This window comes from Thamnophis sirtalis, unplaced genomic scaffold, assembly GCF_051295495.1.
Source record: "Thamnophis sirtalis isolate CommonGarterSnake01/CBP01778 unplaced genomic scaffold, rThaSir2_p1.2 scaffold_9, whole genome shotgun sequence".
NCBI classification, from domain to species: domain Eukaryota; kingdom Metazoa; phylum Chordata; class Lepidosauria; order Squamata; family Natricidae; genus Thamnophis; species Thamnophis sirtalis.
The window spans coordinates 49642157-49661428 of NW_028261389.1; the positions used below are offsets into that span (position 1 = coordinate 49642157).

Consider the following 19272-nt stretch of genomic DNA (forward strand, 5'->3'; position numbering starts at 1 on the left):
TTTCTAATGGTGGTGTGCCTCGTGATTTTTTTCATGAAAAAAGTGTGCCTTTGCACAAAAAAGGTTGAAAAACACTGCATTATATCACCAGTCCTCTATTAAGTATACATAGAATCATTATTATCCTTATCCTTTTTAAAGCAAAAAGTTCTAAAATATTCAATTCATAGATATATTAATTTTTCATTGTATCATTGTTAATTTATTTCACAGCATAATTGTGTTATCATTTAACTTCTTCAATTAAAGCATGAGTAAATCATTTTTCATTTCCAAGTTTTTTCCCCTAGCCACTGATAAAACAAGTCCCATATCTTATAAAATTGCTCGTCCTCTTGTTCTCTAATTTCAAGTGTCAATTTACTCATTTCAGTACAGTCCATTATTTTTCGGATAACTTCTTCCTGTTTTGGTATTGTTTCATTTTTCCAGTTTTTTGCAAATACAATTCTGGCTGCTGTTAACACATTTACAATCAAATATTTTAAGTCTTTGTTATAGATTTCTGGTATGATCCCCAATAAAAAGACCTCTGGTTTAAAGTCTATTTGTTTATGTGTCATTTTCTCCAGCCACATGTGGATTTTAGTCCAGTATCTTTTAGCTTCAATGCAAGTTCACCACATGTGGTAATATGAGCCCAGTATCTGATGACATTTCCAACACTTTTCTGATTTATTCTTGGACATTCTTGCAATTCTGGATGGGGGTAGATGCCACCTGTAAAACATCTTATACAAGTTTTCTCTATAAGCAGTAGACATTGTCATTTTATAATTTTGAGACCACAGTTTCTGCCATTTCTCTAAATCAATCCCATACCTAAAATTTCCCCCCCAAGCTATCATAGTTTATTTAACCTGTTCTTCTTGCAATTTAACCTCCAATAAATATTCGTATAGTTTTTTAATTACCTTTTCATCAGTACCTGTTAAAATTTTGTCTAACTCAGTCATTTTATTGTAAAAACCTTTGGTTTTTCTATCTTCATTATATCTAGATTGTATCTGTACATATGAATACCAGTTCATTTCTATCCCTTCTTGTTTCAACTCTTGGATAGATTTGAGTTCACCGTCTGCATTCAATAATTCAACATATCTAACTGTTTGTTCCTTTTTATATATTATTGATATGAAAATGCTTCAATTGTTGATATCCAGACTGGAATTTTTAAGTAGTGTAATCTTTTTACCTTTTCCCAGTTTAATAACAACGCCTCCCTTATATAATGTCTTCTAAAATAACCATGTGCTTTAGTTCCCTTATACCATAAGAAAGCATGCCATCCCAACAGTAAATCATTACCTTCTACATTCAATAATCTAGAGTTTTTTAATGATATCCACTCCTTAATCCACATCAAGTTTGTTGCTTGGTAATATAGCTCCCAGTCAGGGGTTCCACCACAAAACCGTGATGCTTTTATCCGCGCCGACATAAGTGCGGATGCAAATCCGCGGCGTCTGAAGCGCTAAGAAAAAAACGACCCTACCGCTGCGACAACAGCGCGGCGACAGAAGGGCATTCTACATGCTTCGTTCTTTGCCTCCAAAGGTAGCCCTCCTCCTCCAGCTGACAGCGGCAGCGGGCACGGGGCAAAGCAGGCTGCCCAGCAGCAGCAGCCCGCGGGAAGGGTCCAGCTCAGCCACGGGGGGCAGCAGGAAGCCCGTGGGGGGCCCAAGCGGGGACGCCGGCGGCGGCGGAGGACGTGGCAGCGGCGGCGGCTGAGGCTCTCCCGGGGCCGGCGAAGCGGGCTTGCCCGGCGGAGGCAGGCCACCCTCTTCTTCCTCAACAACATCTCCTTGGACGGGTGGCTTGGACGGGCCCGAGACCACAATTTCTGTCATTTCTCTAGTTCGATCCCATGTCCAAAATCCCCCCCTCAAGCTATCATAGATTCTTTAACTCCTTTAACTTAACCTCTAGTTTTTTAATTACTTTTTCATCAGTACCTGTCAAAATGTTATCTAATTGAGTCATTTTATCATAGAAACCTTCCGTTTTACGATCTTTATCACATCTAGATTGTATTTACACATATGAAAACCAATTCATTCTTATTCCTTCCTGCAACTCTTGCATAGATTTAAATTCACCCTCTGTATTCAATATTTCACCATATCTAACTGTTTGTTCCTTTTGGTATATCATTGGATATGAGAAAGCTTCAATAGTTGATAGCCAGACTGGGATTTTAAAATAATATTGCCTTTTGATCTTCTCCCAATTCAGTAACAAAGCCTCCCGTAAATAATGTCTTCTAAAATAACCCTGTGTTTTAGTTCCTTATACCAGCGATGGCGAACCTTTTTGGGCTCCTGTGCCAAAAGCGGAGGGAGCGCAAGGGCGTGCCATACCCATAATGCTATGCGCATGACCCCCCCTTGTGCATGCGTGCGTGCGCACCCTGCACATGCACGCATGACCCCCCCCCTTTTGGCCTGCGATAGACCCATTTTTCACCCTCCCCAGGCTCGAGAGGCTTTCAAGGAGCTTGGGGAGGGTGAACACAGCCTCCCCTGCCCTCCCAAGGCTCTTTACTGTTACCTGGACTCCACTGGGGGAGACTGAACAGACTGCTCTTGGAAATGGAGGCTGTGGCCAATGGGCTTGGGCTTGGGCTCTTGCTCTGCCTGCCCGGGAGATGGAGCCCAGGGAGGAATATAATGGACGTTTTGAAGGGAATGGACCCAGCACCTTCCACTTACATCCACAGCAGCCGTGCCTGCCGCGCCCCACCACCTTTGGAGGCAACAGAGGAAACTGCTCCTCTTGGTGGGATGCCGAGCTGGCCCACGCCGGTCCCAAGCCCCACGATCACCCCGCCCAGAGCACAGACTTTGTCTCTAGTCTCTATTGCGGCCTGCAAAGGTTCACGCTTTGGCCAGCCGACACCCTGTGAGACCATTTTCCTGACCTGGGTTTTGGGGCAACCCCTGGGCATTATCCTCCGCCCCCTACAATGCTGTTGCCACTGCTGCCTCTGCCAGGCGTGTTGCCTATGTCTACGCCGCCGTTGCCTCAGGTCCCAGTAGTCATTCCGCCTGTTCCATCAGATGCACCAGAAGCATTTGCAATTGGTGTCTGCCCCAGCCACCTCCCCCATAGCAGCTGCTCCAGCATCCCAGCCAGAAGCAGCACTGTGACAGCCGCCGGGGGCAAGGGGGCGGCAGTGGCAAGGACAGACAGGCCTTCCTCCCCTCTCCACCTAAGTGGGCTACTTGCATGGCTCCAGCCCGCTCTGATGAGGATCTGCGGTCCGGAGCGCTGCTGCTTCCAGCTGGGATATATTCTGCCAGGCCCTCGGCGGCATCTTTATGCAGGTAGCTTGCCTCCCTTCCAGCAGTTCCTCCAGCATCCCAGCTTGAAGCTGCAGCGCACCAGTCGCCGTTACCAGGGGCGAAGGGGTGGCGGTGGCGAGAATGGACGACAGCCGCCCCTTTGTCCCTTCCCCAACAGTGGCTGTTGCGCTTCCACTTCCAGCCGGGATGCTGGCGGAGGAGCTGCTGGCAGAGAGGTGAGACTATATCCTGGCTGGAAGCAGCAGCACTCTGGACCACAGATCCTCATCGGAGCCCTGGGGTGGAGCTGTGCAAGAAGTCTGCTTGGCCGGGGGTGGGAGGGAGAAAAGCCTGGGACCGCCCATCTTCAACATCACCACCCCTTTGCCCCTGTTACTGGGATGCTGCTGAGGGTCTGGCAGAATATATCCCAGCTGGAAGCAGCAGCCTGGTACTGGGACGCCGCCGAGGGCCTAGCAGAATATATCCCAGCTGGAAGAAGCAGCGCAACAGCCGCCGCTACCAGGGGTGAAGGGATGGTGATGGCAAGGATGGGCAGTCCCAGGCGTTCCTCCCTCTCTCCCCCTGCCCAAGCAGGCTTCTTGCACAGTTCCAGCCTGCAGCTCTGATGAGGATCCATGGTCCGGAGTGCTGCCACTTCCAGCTGGGATATATTCTGCCTGGCCGTCGGCGGCATCTTTATGCAGGTAGCTCGCCTCCCCGCCAGCAGCTCCTCTGCCAGCATTCCAGCTGGAAGTGGAAGCACAACAGCCACTGTTGGGGAAGGGACAAGGGGACACCGGTCGCCTGTTCTTGCTACCGCCACCCCTTCGCCCCTGGTAATGGCGACTGTTCCGCTGCTGCTTCCAGTTGGGACGCTGGAGGAACTGCTGGCAGGGATGCACACTACCCTCATAAAGATGCCACTGAGGGCCTGGCTCACTGATGTGGGAGCAGCTGCGGTAGCTGCCCAGTTGCTCCTCCCCTTCCCCCTGTGGCTGTAGCTGCTGCTCTTCTGGGACACCCGAACCAGCCAGGCACTCCAGACCGTGGATCCTCATCAGAGCCGTGGACTGGAGCTGTGCAAGTAGCCCACTCAGGTGGGGTGGGAGGAAAGCCTGCCCTTGCTGTTGCCACCCCCTCACTCCCGGAGGCTGTCATAGTGCTGCTTCTGGCTGGGGTGAGAGTAGCAGGGGCTGCCCGCCCACTCCTGCCCTTCCCCTTGTGGCTGCTGCTGCTTTTCTGGGGCACCCGAGCCAGCTAGGCACTTTGGACCACAGATGAGCCATGGGCTGGAGGGCTGGGGCCATGCAAGAAGCCTGGTCAGGCGGGGAGGGAGGGGAGCTCCAACCACAGCTCTACTCCGCTAAGAAATGATGGCCGGGAACCCCTCTCCATGTCTTTTGGCACGCACAGCCGTTGCTCTTCCTGTTGCTGGTTTTGGCATGTGCATGCATGCCAGGAACCAGATCACCAAATGTCCGATGCACATGTGCAACCTGGAAACAAAAAGATCATTTTCCTGGCATGTGCATGTGCACCGGGCGGCTCCACTTCTGCTTTCTGGCATGCCAATGCATGTGAAGACCAGCTGGCTGCTGCGCTGGAACCCAGAAGAGGAACTGGTGATGGCTCTGCATGCCAGAAGAAATGGCTCTGCGTTCCACTTCTGGCATGCGTGCCATAGGTTTGCCATCATGGCCTTATACCATAAAAAAGCATGCCATCCCAACAGTAAATCAAGTCCTTTTACAGTCAATAATCTAGGGCTCCTTAATGTTATTAACGCCTTAACCCACATCAAACTTGTTGCCTGGTAATATAATTCCCAGTTAGGTAAGCCAAGTCCTCCTCTTATTCTAGCATCTTGTAACAATTTTATTCTTGCTTTTTCCCCTGCCAAATAAACTTCAGCACTATTTTATTTAATTCATCAAAATAGTCTTTTCCTAATCTAATTGGAATTATCTGGAACAGATATAAAATTCTGGGTAAGATGTTCATTTTGATTGTAGATATTCTCCCTATCATTGATAATTGTTGGTTTTCCCATTTCATCAAGTCAGTCTCAATCTGCTGCTTTAGTTTATGATAGTTATTTTCTTTAAGTGTGCTGCATCTTGCAATTAAGTATATCCCCAAATATTTGACCTTGTTTGTGACTTGAATCTCCAAGTCTTCTGCCAAGTCTTGACAGTATATTCTTTGTCAAAATCTTCATTTTTTCTTTATTTATTTTCAAACCTGCTACTTTTCCATATTCCTCTATTCTTTCTATCAATTTGGGTGCCGTTTCTAATGGGTCCTCAAGAATAAAAACCAAGTCATCTGCAAATGCTTATAGTTTATATTCTTCTTTTTAAATTTTCATTCCTTTTATTTCTTTTTCTTTTCTGATCTTTCTGTTTAAGTCTTCTAATGTTAAAACAAAAAGTAGAGGTGGTAATGGGCAGCCTTGTCTCGTACATTTCTTTATTTAGGTCTTTAGGTATCTGGGGAAGGTTGGTTTCTTGTAGGTATTGTTTAACTCCTCCCTCTTCTATATTCTCTTGTTCATACAGTTTACCATAGTAATCTTGTATAATTTTCTTCTTCTCTGCATTTCCATGACAAATTTGCCCTTGGTCATCTCTTAATTGCAATATTTTCTTTGATTCTCTCTTTTCAATTTATATGCCAACCATCTACCTGGTTTATTGGCATTTTCAAAGTAATTCTATTTAGCACCTCTAATTTTTTGTGCTAATTCCTCCTTTTCCAGTAGGTCCATTTTGTGCTTATTTATGTCCATTTTTATTTTAATGTCCTTTTGGGGGGGGATTTCTGTAGCTCTTTTTCAAGGGCCTTATAGTCATTCTCTAAACCTTTAAAAAGTTATCTTTATATTTCAAGGGCCTTATAGTCATTCTCTAAACCTTTAAAAAGTTATCTTTATATTTCTCTTTCTTGTGCAGTCTATTATCTGGTGTAGGCCTTCATTGTATCCCAGAGGTTCTGCATCAATGTATCTTCTTTTTTATTTTCTTTGAAGAAGAAAGGCAGTTCTTTTTCCATTTTCTGTACAAAATCTTTCTCTTTTAATATAGTGTTGTTTAATGTCCATCTAGATATTTTCCTTTGTCCTTTCCATTTAATTATAATTGGATTGTGATCTGCCCAGGTACTTGTTTCAATCTCAAGTTCCTGTACATTACAAGTCAATTCCGTTGTAGTCCATATCAAGTCAATTCTGGAACATGATAAATGTCTCTTTGAATAAAAGGTATATTGCTTTTTTTGTGGGATTTCTTTCTCTCCAGACATCTTTTAGATTTATTTTATCTGTCATTTTTAAAAAGGATTTTGGGAGTGATTTTCTATTTAACTTTATTGTTTTAGGTGTTTTATAGTCCATGTTCTGATCTACAATTCCTTTAAAATCTCCCATCATACAAATGTCAGCATAGTCCAAATCAATTATTTTCCTGTGTAGTTTTCTATAAAATTCATCTTGTTTATCGTTAGGAGCATAAATTGCAATTATAAGTATTTTCTTCAAGTTGTCCATAATTTCCACCATCAAGATTCTTCCATCGTCATCTGTATAAATTTGTTTCACTGGAATTGCGTCTTTAATGTAAAAGATCACTCCTCTTTTCTTACAGCTTTCCAATGCGGTAAATATTTTCCCAAGATTTGACTGCACCAATAAGTATTCATACTGTTTTTGAATATGCACTTCTTGTAGACAGACTATATCCAATTTTAATTTTTTTAATTTGTGAAATATTCTTCTTTTAATTGCTGAGTTAAGTCCATTTATATTGATTGTAATCATTTTTTTCTCTTCCATGTTTATATTTTATAAGTAGGATTTATAGCTCTAGTTGATCTTGGTTCTCGTAGTTCTCTAATATCAACACCGCCTAGAGCACTTTCTTCTGTTTCAATCCTGCCTACACCACCTTCTACTTAAATCCGCCACTTGCTCTCTCATCAGTCTTTATTTTAAATTAAATCTCCAAATGTAAGGTGTTCTCTCTCCAATAAAAAAAATTAAAACTCTCACCAAAATGATATGCTTCTCTCCTGCCGTTGTGTTATGGAGCTGTCAGCAGTTCCAGCAGCCTAATGGCTGACTTGTAGTCGCCGGCAAGAAGGGCCTTTTCCCAGATCACTAGAGACTTTGCAACTGTCTCTGGGATCGACAGGGTATACCCCTACCTGTCATCGTCGCTACGGGACGGTTTAGGTCCAGTTGGACCGTCCAGGCGACCAGAATTCAGCAGCAATCCCAGAGCTCCAGGAAAGTCCGTTGTTTCACCGCGATGTCAAATTCCTCCCCTCAAAATGGCAATTGTTAAAGAGTTCTCCCAAAGTAAGCACAACTGCATATAGAGAAGCTTCACTTTAATTTCATAGACTAGATTTTTTTTTCTTATCAACAGCACCTCTATCTTGTCTGATTTTACTTTTAGCTTGTTTAACTGTTCATTACTGAGATTAACAATACCCAAGTGTACTGATTGGTTCCTTAGAATTTGTGGGAAGCTTAAAATATAGTAATCATCAAAATAGTTCCTCTTGATCAGCTGGGACTCAGGAGGCAGAGAATAGATGGCACGGGGGCCAGTCAGAGGTGGTATTTACCAGTTCTCCAAACTACTCGAACATTTCTGCTACCGGTTCTCCAGAATTAGTCAAAACCTGCTGAATACCACCTCTGATTAAGAGTGAAGCCCAATCAGCCAGGTGATCCAGAAGAATATCATTATTGATGGTGCTGAAAGCCATTGAGAGATCCAGGAGAAGTAGTAGGGATCTCATCTACCTCCATGCAACAATTATTAACCAAATAGACCAAAACTGTTTCAGTACCATAGTTTGTATGATATTTCAAAGGAATGTATCCAGAAAATCAGTTATATTCAGATGCATGTGGAGTTCTTAGATCAGATTTTATTTTATTTCATCTTACCAAAGAATCAAATATTTCAGGCATGTTTATAATTAGTGAGTACTATGTATAAGAAGGTTTTTTCCAGCGAAATCTGGTATCAGCTTTACTAGGTGACCAGACAGAAAACAAGATCAGATGAGTAATTCTATTATATTGTAAGGCTACATTAACAGAATATTGCATTCTGAAAGTAGTTTTCCCCATCTCTTTATGACTAGGAAATTAGAAAGAACATCTTCTGAGCATTTTATTCCGCTGATTATTCAGCTATGGATTATGCTGTCTCTTATATGATCGTTCCCTAGGCAGCATCTCTGGGCCCAATCTCTCAATGTCATTCCCACATACCATTACATCTCCATTAAGACACAAGGGCACATCATTTAACTATGGAACCAATCCCAATTTATGGACCAGAAAATGTTCAGCAAACTAGTGGTAGATATTACCCCACTTCACTTTTTGGTCACATTCTCAAGATCTATATGCTATAAATGATTCATATGAACCTTACAAATTGATGGAAGAGATTCTATGTCGATGCAATAGAAGGCATTTTTGGTGTTCTCATTAACACAGTATTTTAAATGAACTTGACAAAAGGCCTGACTCAATGTACCATTGATTAGTCATGAGAATTCCTACATATGTACTCTGTCTATCTGCTTCTTAGCTTCCTGGTAAATCAAGGTGCTGAATGAGTTCTAGTGGAAGAAAGAGGGCACTTAGGAATGATAATGAAAACTATCCAAACATTTCCATGTTGCACAGACCAACCAGATGTCTTGCAGTATCAGTGACAGAGAAAATGGAAAATTCATCATTAAAAAAAATCCATCCAGATCTATTAGTCAATGTTAGTTGTTCTTCCACTCCAGCAGTGGCATTTATTAGACCAAAGCTAACCAGAAAATGATATATTGATAAACAGGAAATACAAAGTTTCTATGCTTTTAGAAGACCAAGACCAATTGGACAAAATATCTAGCCAAGCATATATCCTGCTATATGCTTGAAGCCAGATACTAATTAGGACAAGCCTATTATCATAATGGGAGATAAGAAATCTAGGTAGTCTTGTGCTATGACAAAAATAACCTTAATCTGCTCAGTGAGAAAAAATGTTGCGCTGCAGAGTGGTTGGTATATTAGCAGGTTCCTATGGTGCTATGAGGCCATCTTAATGCAGCAGCATATATTCAACCTGTTGGTTTGAGCTCCCAGTAATAGATAAATTTAATTTGGCTGTAGTCCACAAATGTTAATGTCACAATTCATTAGTTTTCAAGGCGCGACCACATGACTTTTGCTGCGATAACATTCCATGGATATCCTTCTGGAATTAATTAGAATATTATGTTTTCCCATACCCTATTACATTAACATTCTGCCATTAAACTGAAACCTGAATTTACAAAATAACAGTATTATGGCTTTAATTTTTGTGATTGTGTATTTGTGCAAATATCTTAGCAATTATATTTTAATGCACTTTGTTATCAGTTGTACTAACTAATTAGTATTCTCAATGAAATGTATCCTAAAATATATTTGTAAGATTACTCTGCTCATTATGACAGTTGTAAAGCAATCAATTAAGTTTTAGGATTCTCATATGCTGCCAAATTGTAGTTCTTGCAGAAAATAAAACAATTGGCTCAGAGCTCAGAATTTGTTTCTTGTATTAAATGAAGAAATGAGAAATTATTTCTCTTTTTGTATACTTCAAGTCCTGAAAATAGGGTTTTTTTAAAAACAAAACTATATTGTCCCCAAAGCTTTGCATCCAATTATATGGCACATTATTCAAATAAAATAGGTTTTATTTATTTATTTATTTATTTTTGAATTTTTATTTTATACACATAAGCACATCAACAGAACACATAAACACATTAACAAAAATAACCACTTAAAAACAACATAGGAACAATAAGTTCCATTGTATATCATACAGCAGTTCCAAATCGGTTTCTTTGCAGTTAGTGTTTTCCCTTCTGTACATTTCTATCTTGCATTCATAATCTCGTTATTCATTATCCATTTTTATATACATTTCTTTATTTATTTATACTTAGCTATTTATGATCAAGTATTATTTACCTATATTGTGCTTTATATTTTTACTGTCATTTATTCTCTTACATACAGTTATAGGTATACGTTCACATAGTTATTCTTTTTCTTTGCCATTCTTATATTATTATTATTTCATTTAAAAGGTTATAAGGTATAATTTGGAATGTATTGTTTACCATCCTTCACACCTGCTATGACATCACCTTATTTTCTCTTTCCTTTCTTTTCTCCCTCCCTTTCTTCTCTACTTCCTTCCTTCCTCCTCTCCTTCCCCTTCTTCCTTCCCTTACTTCTCCCCTACTCCTACCCTCTGTCTTCTCCTTCCTACCCTCTCTCCTTCTCTTTTTCTCTCTTCCTCCCTCCTCTCCTTCTCTTTCTCTCCCTCCCACCAACCTCTCCTTACCTCTTTCTTCTTCCCCTACCTCTCCTCCACATCTCACCTTCTCTTTCTTTCCTTTTCTCCCTCCCTTCCTTCTCTACTTCCTTCCTTCCTCCTCTCCTTTCCCTTCTTCCTTCCCTTACTTCTCCCCTACTTCTGCCCTCTTTCTTCTCCTTCCTACCGTCTCCTTCTCTTTTTCTCTCTTCCTCCCTCCTCTCCTTCTCTTTCTCTCCCTTCCACCCACCTCTCCTTACTTCTTTCTTCTTCCCCTACCTCTCCTCCACATTTCTTTTTCCTCTCCTACTATCTCTCCTTCTCTCTCTCTTCCACCCTCCAATTCTTTCCTTTCCTTCGTCCCTCCATTCCCTACTTCCTTCCTCCCCTCCTTTCCTTCCTTCTTCCCTTCCTTTCTTTTTCTATTGTTATAGGTGTCTCTTTCAAATCCAGTTTATGTTTTCTTGAGGGTGTTATTTCCACAAGTCCATTTTTTTTCATATCATTTCCTTTTTTCTCTATCATTCTACAGTCTATATGCCAGCTATCATCCTGATTTGATTTCACCAATCATGACCCCCTTGTTTTACTCATAATTATTATTTTTGAGAGTTGTTCTATTCTTTCATTGCTTTTTATTTCTTTGCTCCATCCATCTATACCAATTAACCCATATCTGGTCTACTTTCAATTTCTTAGGAATATTAAACATCTGGGCTTTTTTTTAGTGCGTCCAGTCCATTCAAGTTTATCGACATAATTGTTATTTCTTGATCCATCTTTAGTTGAGATTGTTTCTTTTACTTCTAGTTTGTATCTGACTTTTCCCTCTTGCGCCTTCCTTCTCTGCTCTCTGTCTTTCTTGCCTCTGTTCTTCTCTCCTGCTTCTTCCGCTGTCTTCTAATGTTTCTTTCTCTTGACCTCTGCATTCTAGTTCCTCTTTGCTTCCTTGTTCTCCTTCCCTATTGCAGTGTTCTTCGTAGAATTTGTGTGCTTCTTCTAAATTCTCTATCTTATATCTTTTTCCTTGCCAAGATACCAGATAGTTTTATATTTCCTTTGTATAGAATGATATTAAATATGACATTTATCTGAAATTGCTGATATTAAGTATGTAAAGTTTCCCATAACCTTTTCCAATGTTAACATAGTACAGTATTTTCACATTTAAAAAGTGCAATTTATTATTTATTTATTACAAAAGCAGACTAAAGTGTCCTCCAGTGGTTTTACAATGGAAACCTCTTCCTGCTGCTGATTCAGTTCCTCAATTTCTATCCTATGTTCATGCAATATTGTAGAGGAGTCATAGTTACAAGGCATTACTAAGGTATCTCTTACTGCAATATGAACAACATTGCAGTTATAATTTGCAACAGTTGTCCTTTCAGTGATGCCCCCACTTTAGAGCCTCATCTTTCAGTCATGGTCTTTTCTTGCTTTGCTCCATAGCAATGGGCTACTCTTTCTTATGAATTACATTTAGCTCTTGTCTCTTGTCATTTAGCATTAAGAATACACATTTTTGCCCCATGGTTATGGACTTAGTATGAATTTTAATTTCATATTTTAACTTTTTATATTCTGATTTTGTTTATAAAATGTTGTCTTGAATTCAGAGCAGATTTGGAATACAGGATATAAATGAAATAAAAAAAGAAAAGAAAATTGTATTGAATGCAATTTGACATCATTTGCTTATTTCCAGAAGTATCAAAGCCACTATTAGAATCAATTGCTTGTTACTGTTTAAAAATAAGTGGATATGGATTGGGGAGAAAATAATCACATAATATGGGTAAATGATACACAGCATGGTCTATTTGTACTCTCTTCACAATAAAAATGAAGTATGAATTACTGCTATATTTTAAACAGTGATGTTTAGAAAGCTAAGAATTATGTTGAAGTAGTTTTCAACTACTAACAACACTCTGATTTTCTCCATAATGATCTATCCCTAAAGTGATATCCCAGATCTTTCAAAAGAGCACTTATCGCCCTTGTAACTGAGTCCATCCATCCATGTTGCATATCCCCTTTACTTCAGTTTTTCCCAACATCAGAGCCTTTCCTATATCTTTGTACAATGTGTATAATTATGCAGTCTTGTTTAAAATATAATTTCTGCCATTAATTCATTGGTTTGTTTTTGAAGTTCATTTACTAAATTTTACATTAAGGTTTTCCATCTGCAGAAGATAAATATTAATATATTGTTCTTTCTCACAGCATTTCTATAAATTTCTCACAGCATTTCTATAAAATAACTATTAAAGATTTTTATAAATAATTTTATTTTCTTAATATCCTTTTCCTTGAAAATAAGACCTAACCCCAAAATAAGCCTAGCATGGTTTTTTACACATGCACCTAATATAAGCCCTACCTCCAAAATAATCCCTGCTTAAGAGCCTGCACTGCTGCTCGCCCACCCATTCCATCTGCTTGCTCGTGATGCCACAGCCAAGAGGTGATGCAGGGTGATGGTGGAGCTACCCCATGAGCCCTGTATTAGTTTACATCAGGGGCCCTGCAGCCAGGCCAATTATATCCTGGCTATGTTGCAGCGGCAGCACCTGCAACCATGTGCAGCAAGGTTGCTGTCCCACTTCTGCTTGCTCAATGCTGCAATGGAGCAGGAGGCAGAGTGGTGTGCTGGTGCCACAGCCACAAGGTAAGACAGGTGTCAGAGCATGGATGGCCAGGCTGCGGGGGTCCAAGGTAATTTGATGTGGGGCACATGGAGCAGCTCCACACACCCCAACTCATGGTCACAGCACTGGTGTGTCGTTCAGTCTCCTGCTCCATTGTGGCCGTGAGTAAGCAGAAGAAGTAGACCTGCAGCCATGCAGGATCCTGCTGGATGGGGTTGCTGGAGCCACCGCTGCGAAGCGAGGAAGTTGTCGGGGTGTAGATGGCCTTGCTGTGGGGTCGTTGAGGTAAGCCAGTGCAGGACATGCGGCACAGGTTCATTATTCCTGCCTCACGGCAGTGGCGACCCTAATGTGCTGCAGTGTTCCAGTGTGAGAAAGCAGAAGAAGTAGGTTTTTCCCGTACATGGAAAAAAATAATACACCCCCTGAAAATAAGCCCTAGTGCTTATTTTGGGGCCCAAAAGAAAATAAGGGGGAAACACGAGTACTACAGAAAAGAATAGGAATTGAGAAAATGTGAACACAATACAAACAAAACAATAAATAAAAATCTAAATAAACTAAACCAAACTAACATAAGTAAAACAAAAAATATTGTTTAAAAAACAATAACACTATTCTGTGTTCTCATAAGATCCAACCTTTTTGAACCTGGTACTCTGGTAATGTGGTAGTTGCTGGCCCAATTTATTTGAAGAGTGCTATTTATTATTATAATACAATTGTATCACAGCGGCCAGTTGTTTCACCGGATTTGGCATTGGTTACTAGTCGGGCCCCGCGCAGGGGGCCTAGTACGTCGTAACGTATTTTCGTAATATGCATGCAGATCCAAGCAGTGTGGCTTTTTGCATTTGACTGATGGTGATTTTGTCAATTTTTAACTGTTTTAAATGTAATTCCAGTGCTTTTGGTATAGCACCCAGTGTGCCAATTACCACTGGAATTATCACTGCTGGTTTGTGCCATAGTCGTTGAATTTCGATTTTTAAGTCCTGGTATCTTGCGATTTTTTCATGTTCCTTCTCGGCGACCCTGCTATCACCTGGTATTGCGATGTCTATGATTGTGATCTTATTTTTCTCAACCAGTGTGATGTCTGGTGTATTATGCGCCAGTATTTTGTCGGTTTGTATATGGAAATCCCACAAGATCTTGACCATCTGATTTTCGGTGATTTTTTCAGGCTGATGTTCCCACCAGTTTGTTGCTGTTTTAATATTATAATTTTTGCACAAATTCCAATGGATCATTTGTGCTACTGAATTGTGCCACAATTTATAATCAGTCTGCGCAATTTTTTTACAGCAGCGGAGTATGTGATCAACAGTTTCATCAGCTTCTTTGCAAAGTCTGCATTTGGCATCATCAGAGGATTTTTCGATTTTGGCCTTAATGGCATTTGTGCAGATAGCTTGTTCTTGCGCAGCCAGGATTAGTGACTCTGTTTCTTTCTTTAATGTACCTGTTGTTAACCATAACCAAGTTTGTTCACTGTCCACTTTATCTTTTATTTTTTCCAGAAATTGGCCATGCAGTGCTTTGTTCTGCCAACTCTCCATTCTTGATTTTATCACATCTTTTCTGTATTCTTGTTTCGTCTGTTGGGCCTTCAGTAGATTTTTGTTCTTTACTTCGATTAATAGATGTTCTTGACTTTCTTTTAAATAATCAGCCAGTGCATGTTTTTCTTCTTCAACTGCTTCACTTGTAATAATCCTCTGCCACCTGATTTTCGGGGCAGATATAGTCTATCAGTATCACCACGTGGATGTAAACTGTAGTGCATTGTCATTAGTTTCCTGGTTTTTCGGTCCAAAAGGTCCAAATCAGCTTGTGTCCAGTTAACTATACCAGCTGTGTATCTTATAACTGGTATTGCCCAGGTATTTATGGCCTTGATTGTATTTCCACCATTCAATTTAGATTTCAAAATTTTCCTAACTCTGTTGGTGTACTCTCGCCTGACAATAGTTTTTACTTCTCCATGCTTGATGTTATCCAACTGCAGAATGCCTAAGTATTTGTAGGCTTCATTTTCTTTGCATTTAATTAATTGGCCATTGGGCATTTCAATTCCCTCACATGCAGTGATTTTGCCCCTTTTTATGGATAGAGTGGCACATTTTTCCATGCCAAACTGCATTGAAATATCGGTGCTGAATACTCGGACTGTGTTTGTCAATGATTGGATTTCTATTTCTGACTTTCCATAGAGTTTCAAATCATCCATATATAGTAAATGCGAAATTTTTTCAGCTTCTTTGGCTGTTTGGTAGCCTAATTTCATTTTTTTAAAGATTACTGATACTGGGATCATTGCGATGATGAAGAGAAGAGGTGAAAGTGAATCACCCTGGAAAATTCCTCACTTGATATTAACCATTCCGTAGATCTCATTCCCTACTGCCAACTCAGTTCTCCATTGTTTCATCGCCTTTTCAGTAAAGGATGTAATATTTTTGCTAATGCCAGTTGTTTCTAAGCATTTTATGATCCAACTATGTGGCAGTGAGTCAAATGCCTTTTTGTAATCAATCCAGACCATATTCAAGTTCGTTTTTCTCTTCTTACAATTTTCTAATATCATTTTATCAATTAGAAGCTGATCTTTTGTGCCCCTGCTCCTTCTTTTGTTGCCTTTTTGCTCTACTGGAAAGATGTTGTTTGTTTCCAAATAATCCATCATGTTATCTGCAATAATGCCTGTGAGTAATTTGAAGGTTGTTGGCAAGCATGTTATTGGTCTGTAGTTTTCAGGTGTTGTTCCTTTAGTTGCATCTTTCTGAATCAAGTATGTTTTTCCAGTTGTCAACCATTCATCAATTTGGCCCTTTTGTAAAATTTCATTCAGTTGCCTGGCCAATATTGCATGTAAACTGGTCAGATATTTGAGCCAGAAACCATGTAATTGGTCCTTTCCAGGTGATGTCCAATTCTTTACCCTTTTAACTCGATTTTTGACCATCTCAGTTGTTATTTCTAATACTTGCATTTGTTTGTTGCCAATGCTTTTCTCAAAGTCATGTATCCACTTTGCTTCCTTGTTGTAGTCCTTTGCATTTTCCCACAATTCTTTCCAGAATTCAACTTTGGCCTGTTTTTCTGGTTTTTCACTTTTGGTGTCACCATTCACATTAAGACTTTGATAAAAACGCCGTTGGTCTGATCGAAATTGCTGATTTTGTTTATATTGGATGATTCGTGCCTCATATCTTTCAATTTTTCTAGCTGTTGCTGTTATCTGCTGTTTTACAATCTCTACAGCTTCATTGATGTTTCTTGTATCCAATCTATATCTTCTGATTAGCCGATCTATGATTTTGTTGTTTTTCAGCCGTTGCTCATGCATGTTCTTTAAGTTACTAGCATCTGCCCTTAATTTTTTGATTTTTTGTTCTAAATGGATTTTCCACTTTGGCTTTGATGCTTTTTCTGTTGTGTGACTAGGTACTTTAATTTTAATGCCTAGTTCATTAGTGACTGTTACAGCTGCGCTGTACATTAACTGGTTTGTTTCCAAGATGGATCCCGGTTCAATTGTTGAAAACACTGCATTAACCATTTTCATGATAGGGGCCAAAATTTTCTTAGGCACAGTTTTTAGTGATGGTAAACGTTGCCTTTCCTCATTAAGCAGAAAATGCTCCATGATCTTATCCTTCAATTCTTTTTGTTTTTGAGTTAGTTCATCAGTTGGTTCAGTGATAACTGGTTCTAGTGGTGGTGATGTTATTTCCTCCCCGAGAGCTTCTTCTGGGAGTTCTACTATAATGTCTTTAGTTGTGTCTTGAATCTCAGTTATTTCCGCTTGTGATATTGTTTTTTGGGTTTTGCAATTTGCCTGAATTTCCTCATGTTCAACTTCACTAAACACTTTATTCCATATAATAAATCGCCTTTGATCTGCTAGTCGTTGTTCACTAACATTTGAATCTGGATATTGTTGTTTCCATAATTCATACATTCGCTTTAAATAGCCTCTTTTTTCTGGCTCTGAGTTGTAGTAACAGGCCATTATGGCACGGTTTTCATCTGCACTATATTTTTGTCGTTTTGTTGGCTGGTCCACTTGTAGCCCACTTGTCGACGGATGTCCAGGGACCCCAACATCCGCCGCGGCCCTTGTTAACCCGTGCGACGACCGATGCGGTATGGAATTCTTATTTGTTTTTTTCACCATATTGTATGGGTTAGCGGGGGTTTTTTTATGGGACCAGATGCCAACCTGACCCCAACCCTCCTCCTTTCTCATCCGGGCTTGGGACCGGCAACGGCGGAGTATTATTATTATTATTATTATTATTATTATTATTATTATTATTATTATTATTATTATTAAATTTATTTGCGGCCCATCTTATGGTTTGAGGTAACTCTGCATCACATTTAGAATCTGCTGATGTATAATCCCCAAAGTAAGTTTGTATTGTCATCAATGCCCGTCCAAAAGAGAATTTTAAAATGTTTTTAAAAATACAGCAAATATTAGGATTATAAACTCATCTGAGAGTATATTCCAGAGGATAGAGCAGACTCAACCTGAACGGTTGCAAAATAAGAGCATAGCAAAGGTGGAAAGTCCACATATCATCTTCACAAGCGGAGGAATCCTTTAGAACAGAAATGTCAAGCACAAGGCCCACAATGGAGCCACCCTGGAGTTGTCGAGGCACTGGTCCCTGCTGCCTTGACCACAGTCCCCTCCTACTGGTTGCCTCCCAGTGTGCGCACAGGAGGAAGTGAGTGCACGGGGTGTGTGGCATCCAGCAGCAGCAGCCAATTGGCCCCCCGGCTGGCACACTCTGGGGTTCTTCAACCCACGCAGCACAGGTGGGGGTGGAGCACTACAACTGCTGGGCTGGCCCTCCAAGCATCAGGCAAAGGCAGAGAGATGGTGGGTGAGGGACGTGATCTGGCTTGCTGATGTGTCAGGCAGCTGCATGGTCACCTTCCCAGTCCAATTGTAGTGGCCATGGGCAAGCAAAGGCAGATTATAGGGTTGCAGTCAGGCAGCCCAGCCAGTTGCTGTCATCACCATGCTGTGGCCCCTGTGTGCTTGGCCCCGACCATCCAACCCCATCCTTCAGTGAGCCTGCTCCCTGCCCTTCCCATTTGCCAGAGCCATTTGAGGTGGTTGACTTGGCAGCAGGCTCACTAGAGGACAAGGTTGGATGGTGGGGCCCAAGCACGCAGGGACCACAGCATGGCAACGACAGTGACTGGCTGGGCTGCCTCACTGCATCTCTGCCATCTGTCTTTGCTTGCCCGTGGCCACTACAGCTAGGACTGAACTAGATCTGACTTCCTATTAAAGAAATTAACTTCCTTTGTATTTGGCAAGTAACTGATAAAATATTTGTATATGTTTGAAAAAAAATCTAACTATTTTTATAAAGCAGAAAAATATATTTCGAAAAATTTTTATTTTGTGTATTTTTCCCTATAGGATGAATAAAAGATACTTGCAAAAAGCAACAAAAGGAAAACTGCTAATAATAATATTTGTTGTAACACTGTGGGGGAAAATAGCATCTGGGGCAAATCACAACAAAGGTAAGAGGCAACATTCTTTGGTATCAATGTGGAAAGACAAAGTGATTTAGAGCAGTGTTTCTCAACCTCAGTAGTTTAGTTATATGTGGATTTCAACTCCCAGAATTCTACAGCGAGCATGCCAATCTAAGGGAAGAAGAAGGAAGGATGGATAGATTGATGGATGGATGGATGGATGGATGGATGGATGGATGGATGGACGGACAGACTAATCCATGGATAATCAGATGCTTTTTTTAAAAAAATTAACAGTTTGCTTGTGGTTTGGCCAGGATAGAAATCACACTTGAATATTTAGGTCAATTTAGTGCAAATTATCCATGAAGACATTTTTATATCAGAATCTCATGAATTTCTCTTTATATCTCAGTTTTTGTCCTTTTC

At 40.6% G+C, this 19272-nt stretch overlaps 1 protein-coding gene across 3 annotated transcripts in view; it reads left to right on the plus strand.

Annotated features, from left to right (window-relative positions):
- The window catches only part of TAFA2 (TAFA chemokine like family member 2), a 274868-nt gene that overhangs the window by 161589 nt on the left and 94007 nt on the right, over nucleotides 1–19272 (plus strand). For all 3 annotated transcript variants that reach the window (XM_087723532.1, XM_087723534.1, XM_087723533.1), the window contains one exon: nucleotides 18782–18888. In XM_087723532.1, the coding sequence (XP_087579658.1) occupies nucleotides 18782–18888 (107 nt within the window). The remainder of the gene's footprint in view (nucleotides 1–18781; nucleotides 18889–19272) is intronic.